The following is a 6,384-nucleotide window of genomic DNA, read 5'->3' as shown; positions in this document are numbered from 1 at the left end:
GACGTTGAGTAAATTGGAAAGTGATATCCAGAACTGCAATGGGCAATCAATGCATGAAGAGGCGTGACCGATCAGTCATTATCATTGGACCATCTAGATTAACTTCCAGCAAACAAATGACAACCATGCTCAGTTCTTCCGGTTCCGAGCCCAGCCGATTATTATTTAAGCGCCATTAATTAATAGGACGTGAAATGCAAACTTGTTTTCAACGGAGAAAGGGGCCGGTAACTGCTGTCAGATACTGCAATTTCACTGAAAATTACGGTCAGAACTGTTGCTAATAGATAGAGCAAATTTTAAAAACAGCAGGAGGAATTTGATGGACATGTATTATATATCGCCAATGGTTTCACCAGCTAGGTGCACCTTAAAAACGTGTAGCTTTGCAAAGAACTTCAGTATTGATTAATACAATTCGATTGGCAAGCTAAACTAATTAACAATTTTAGCCTGAATCACTGATTTGAAATGTTGTTGCCAAAAAATTGCATGAATATTGTTCTTAGTAACTGTACCTGATTTGCTAGCAACGTCCCAGTGACGGTACTTTAAATGGCTCAAACATTGCAACGTGTATTTAGGACCACAAATCCAATTTGATGGACGTAATTATTGGGTTTTCTCTGTTCTTGTGGATTTAGATGCAGCACCACCAATTGCTGGTCGATAAAGCAGATGAGGCATCAAAATCAGTGCTCTATTGTCTAATGTCTAGTCCTTCCCTTGTATTCTGCAGGGTAGTGGATATGAAAGAAGGCAGATGCATGTTGGAAACATGCGATATAATATGAGAGGCTACCAAATGCAGTGATCTTGATCAAATGAGTTGGGAGGAAAAACAGAAGAAAAGAACAAATGAAGGACCCAATTCCAGCTTGATATCTTACGGACCATTGCCTTAGCATTGGTGGCCTCATCAGGCAGGAATTGTCCAACGGCCCCGCGCCCAAAAAGGCAGTCATATGGAGATTGATTCATATTGTTGTGGGGTTCTATGTCAAGAAATTAAAGATTTTTTTCCTAATTTTTTAATGAAATATTGCGATGAAAATGCACGTCGAACTTGGCCCTTGCAGTTGCAGAAATATTGGGTGGGGAACTGAATGGGACTGCAATTCGGATTTCTTAATCATTTTGGGAATTCCATATCTATGGGTGCATGAACTTGCAAGGCTTTGTTGAATTCTCAAAAAGAAAGCAATGGCCTACCTTTTGGGACTATTGGATTCCCAGGGGAGGTGATTTATCCGGGTGCAAGATACATAGGAGCATCAATTTTATCTTTATTTGTATTTTTTTTTTTAGATGTGTTATATCTATTGATTTCAAATCTATATGTGTTTGTGTTATGTTTGTTTGATATATTTTCTGTTATTAATGCGGATTTGTTTGAATGAAATGATCTTTTTTATTAAAAAAAAAAAAAGTGTCAGGAGACGATAAATATTGCTACTTGACCTTGAGATCGAATAAGGTCGACGTGCTCGAACTCAATCAAGTACTAAATTTGATGCTTGGATCACTTTCCCGAGCAGAACATGTAAATTATTAAAAAGTAGCATCCAAATTTTAGTAATTTTATATAAAATATAAATACATTGATAGAATATATGTCGACTTTTGAAATTAATCAAATGCAAAATTTGATGTTTGAGATCACTTTCACAAGTAAAACGTGTAAATTATTAAAATGGTGAGGGAGGTCAATATTATATAAATAAAATGATAAATTATCAAGCTACTCAAACGAACACTAGAGTAGAGTATTACTGTGCTTGAGCTCTCATTACAAGTAGAGTATTACTAGAGTAGAGGTCTTTTTTTTATAAAAAAAAAAAAAAAAAAAATTTTGGGGTACGAGGCTAGACTTCTTGTCCGAAAGTATTAATCAGCCACACCAATTTCCTTCACCCCCCCCCTCCTTCACTCTCTTCCCAAAAACGGGAAAAAAAATTTTGGGATTGCAATTTATTAAACTAGTTCTGTAATATTTCATCATCCTTAATGGTAATATTTTTTGCCGGATCAATTCAAGCAGCAAAGATCATCTTCCACTCAATCAATCAAAAATCTTCTTGGCAAGAGAAAAAAGTGGATTAGATTTTACAACTTGAGAATTTTTGGCGGGAAAATGGAGCTTCTGAAACTATCAAAATTCAAGCTCCAACTCAAAGCCCTAATCTCCGAAGTCAAGCAACTCAAAGTACTAATTTATGACAGATGATTCATTGTTATTTTAATTCCACGTCTTAATGTATATCTCCTCCTAATTGACTTTAAATTGCAGGATAGAGAAATCTCGGCTGATGATCAAGTCCGAGTTTTGACTCAGGTTGGACTCAATCCACTTCAGCATTTTTATTTATTTAGTTATTTATTTTTAATTTCTTCTGTAGCAACTGTTTTCCATGGATGACTACAGAAACAAAAGCAAAGAGACGAGGCTTTTAGTGAAAAGTTAACGGCATTGCAAGCTGAATTAAGTTTATCTAATGATATCCGACAGAAACTCGAAAAGAAGGTATGAAGTTTTTTTTTTTTTTTTGGAATAAGATGATGATAAATTGGTCAATTAGATTGAACTTATCTGTTGAAGTAATTGGAAACTAAATTTGTTTTGATAGGTGAGTTGCCTTGAGAGTGAAAATGGGTTGCTAGAGAGTAAGCAGCAGGAGTTGGTGGAGACAATTAGCAGCTTACTTCAATCAAAACAGAGTTTTTTCCAAGTTTATGAGGTTTGCTTTAGTTGCTTTTCTGTTATTAGGAAAGTTTGAATGTTTATCAATTGGTAAACGGATTGCAGTTAGAGGTGATAGAAAATTAATTTCTGTGTTTCTAACTGTTTAATGAGGTGGGGTTGTTTATGTTTGAGTGGATTAATAGGTAAAGACCCGTTTGAGTTTGCTATGCCAGAATGCAAATTGAACGTCCGAGGCAAATTTTATAACTTCTAGTCTCTTTGGGTCAAGCTAATAACTTTATTATGATCTTTCTTTAAAAAAAAAAAGAAAAAGAAAAAAATTTATTGAATGTTCTATCTGTGTTGCGAAGCTGGTACATTGTATTCTTAATAATCCATGTGCAAAAGCAGCGCTGTGATCAGAAAGTACCGTATGTTCTGTTAAAGCAGTCTTCTCTTTCATTGTTCAATTGTAATAGCAGCTGCTGAAGATGAAGGTTTGCATTCATTATAATCAGGAAACCTCTTGCAATTTGCAAGTCTACTTTTCCTCATCTGGCTCCAAATGTTACTTTAAGTTTCATACTAGTATCATTGCTAATTGTTTTCTTTCAATTGGATAAGCATGTGTTGGGGAACAGTTAAATGTCATGTTATCAAGTCTATAAAGTTGGCTGAAAACTATTTTTAGCTGCTCTGTGTGCTAGCTGGGATTTAGAAGCATTTCGTGATTACGCTGTCTTTATATCTGTAGTTACGAGATTGCCCTCTCTCTGTTCTTCAGTAGTGGATTTTATAGTTGCAACAGTAAAACTCAATCATCCCAGAGGGCTTGTTTACTTCAAATCTTGTTTTTGCAATCAATACAAGGAGGCAGTTAATATTGTTTATTTCTCAGGACTCCTTTGGAGAAATGAAACGAGCTATGGAAGACAGAGATAAAAAGATTGCTGTTCTTTCTGAGAAGATAAAAGCTCATTCCCTACTATTTGACACAATTGAAAAGGAGGCTAATTCTATCAACCAGGTCGTGAGTAATGCAGAGAACGCTTTAAAAGAAAGAGAAGAAGTAGGCATGTAACTTTCTGCAGAGCAGAGCTTTATTGTTTGTAGTCTTGCCATGTTAACTTTTCTTTTTTCTTCCAGTTGTTGGATTAAAGAGGAAATTTGATGAGGCTTCTACGTGGGAAACACTATTTTTGGGTAACCTGCTATCTCTATTTACTGTCACGTGTGGCGCATTCTTCATTCATTTTCTGAAGTCCTCCCATTTTATGCTACGTTAAAAAATTGACCATGTTATTCTCTTCCAGAGTTTTTTTTTTTTTTTTTTTGTTTTTGTACAACAGCGTGTCATCGGATTATACCACCACAGCATGAATTGAAAAATGGATGTTCTTTATTGGTGATTTATAAACTCTCTTGGGTGCATAAATCTGAGCAATATAATTCTTTTTTGTGAAAAAACTGCTTTGACAATGTTCCTCGCAGAAACAATCAATAACCTGGAAAGAAAACTGAGAGATGATGATGAGCTCAAAAGGAAGGATAAAATCATTTTGGATCTGGAAGCACAGATAGAGGCAGCAAAATCAACCTATAACTTCCAACCAAGAGTTGATGAGATATCCATGAACTTTTTAAAGATCTTTGTGGTCTGTTATCCTAACCATATTGATAATAGGAAAGTTCTTTGAATGTCTTGTCTTGACTAGCCAAACCTTCAGAATGCATTAGCTGCCAAGGAAATCGTTATACAGAATTTAATCTCGGAGAAACAAGTAGGCAGCATGATTTTTGCTTTGTTCCTTTAAAGCACAATAAATATCATGATGACTCTTAAACCTTTTCTTGTACATTGATTGATCAGGCATTGCATTTTGAAGTTTGTAATCTGGGTTTTACCATGAAGAAGATTCAAGATGCTGTCTCAGGAATGGATGAAGAGGTCAGAGAAAGGTCCATTTTATATGTCACAGGATCGCTCTATGCTATAATTGTCAGTAGTGGTTCTTCTGAACCATTTCCTCATCAGTACAAGTATGCGAGACTCTAGACATCAGAATTCTAGACATGAGTTATCTTGTCCGTGCTTTTGCAGCTAAATTAGAAATGACATGCTGCAAAGTCAATATGGGGAATATAGTTGGGTTTTTTCTGTCATGAATTCTTTATGGCTTTCCTCTTTCAGATGGAGTTTTCGTCAACCATAGATCACTTAGTGACATTACCATACGTTATCAAATGATACTTTTGGAGTACAAGTACAGCTGTTAGTTTAGTTGTTTCTTCCAGGTGATTCTTTGCAAGGACTCTCAGTTCAATCAACCTTTTCTAACCCCTTGGTGGTGTGGAAATGCCTAGAAACATTATTACTATGGATTGCATTTATGTGGTTCAGCATTACTTTTTCTTTTTTCTTCTTCAGCAGTAATTGCTAAACTTTTGATGCTGTTCCAGAATAGGAAATCATTTTCCTCAATTTTATGTGAAGCAGAGGAATGCGTAACAAATGAAAGCAATGAAGTCCAAGGGTAATCCGTCCCTGTTTGCTTACTGTTGGATTCATTTATGTACCTTTTAATTAATGAACTTTTGGTGTCTTAGTCTAACTTTGACGAATTCAAATCCTTTCATGCTATATTGGTAGTTCGAGAATTTTGTTATTTAGTAAATCATCACTAGGCAGCATAAAGTCAAATGTGATCAATAAACGAGGAGAAAGATCATCATCCATAGAAGGAGCAAAAAAGTGGAGTCTTTCTAATTGGCTGTCTATTTGCGCGCAGATTAGGAGATGTTCAAGAAGAGGAAGATGGCTGTCACCAAAATACTTCTGCTGTAGGAGCTGTTGAAATTTCAGGGTTCTTCTAGTTTTCTGGATGTCAGAGTTGTACATTCAGGAACAATCAATAGGAATCATAAAGGAAAATGCTTTGAAGTTCAAATCTGTATTATTACTTGAAACTCTCTCTACTAATTTGTGTAGTCGTGACACGGTCAAGGAAAATGTTTTGAAGTTCAAATCATACATATATGACATATATTCATAGCTGTATTATTACTTGAAACTCTCTTTACTAATTTGTGTAGTCGTGACACGGTCACTTTTTGCACATTTACTTAGTTGACAAATATAAAATTCTAAAATACTTCTAATAGTTTATATAACCCTCAATCATCCAAACACCTGGGATTTTTATTTAGATTTTTTTAATGGGAGCACTTACTAACATGTCTAAATTTCATGTATATATATATACACACACACACACATGCACACACACACATTAGCAATTACTATTCTCTTTTACATTTAAACGCTTTTTCTCATTAATCTTACTTTTCCAAAAATGTAACAAGTGGAATATGTTTTAACGAATGTTCAATAGACATCCGTTAAACAAAATCTTTTTTATTTTATCTTAACAAAATATACAAATTTTTACGTTGCTCCAGTACACTCGAACTTTAAGATATCAAAATAGGCGTGGGAATTGAAAGAGTCTTTTTTTCGAAATTTACTGCAGTTTCTGCGAACTAATGAGTGCTGGCTTGTATGACCGACCTTGTGTTAGCCACTGGACTCCAAGCAGCCACCCTGTTGTCAAGTTCCCCAGTAAACAAGTCCAGAACCATTTCATGTACTGTACAAATCGTAAACGTACGTGGCAATAATTACCTTTTATCTTGAAGCGGTG

General features: G+C 35.2%; 1 protein-coding gene across 1 annotated transcript; it reads left to right on the top strand.

Annotated features, from left to right (window-relative positions):
• Positions 1-1,789: 1,789 nt before the first annotated feature.
• On the top strand, positions 1,790-5,754 carry LOC113715738 (uncharacterized). The gene is made up of 11 exons (XM_027240029.2): positions 1,790-2,206; positions 2,291-2,335; positions 2,426-2,524; positions 2,628-2,738; positions 3,582-3,756; positions 3,830-3,886; positions 4,175-4,308; positions 4,405-4,464; positions 4,554-4,631; positions 5,144-5,217; positions 5,473-5,754. Exons 1-11 carry the CDS (start codon positions 2,135-2,137, stop codon positions 5,555-5,557), a joined length of 990 nt encoding a protein of 329 aa, XP_027095830.1. The 5' UTR covers positions 1,790-2,134; the 3' UTR covers positions 5,558-5,754.
• Positions 5,755-6,384: the final 630 nt, after the last annotated feature.

The sequence above is a fragment of the Coffea arabica genome, chromosome 11c, assembly GCF_036785885.1.
Source record: "Coffea arabica cultivar ET-39 chromosome 11c, Coffea Arabica ET-39 HiFi, whole genome shotgun sequence".
Lineage (NCBI taxonomy): Eukaryota > Viridiplantae > Streptophyta > Magnoliopsida > Gentianales > Rubiaceae > Coffea > Coffea arabica.
Note: the sequence above shows the minus strand (reverse complement) of the source record. Positions and strands in the feature narration are given on the sequence as shown.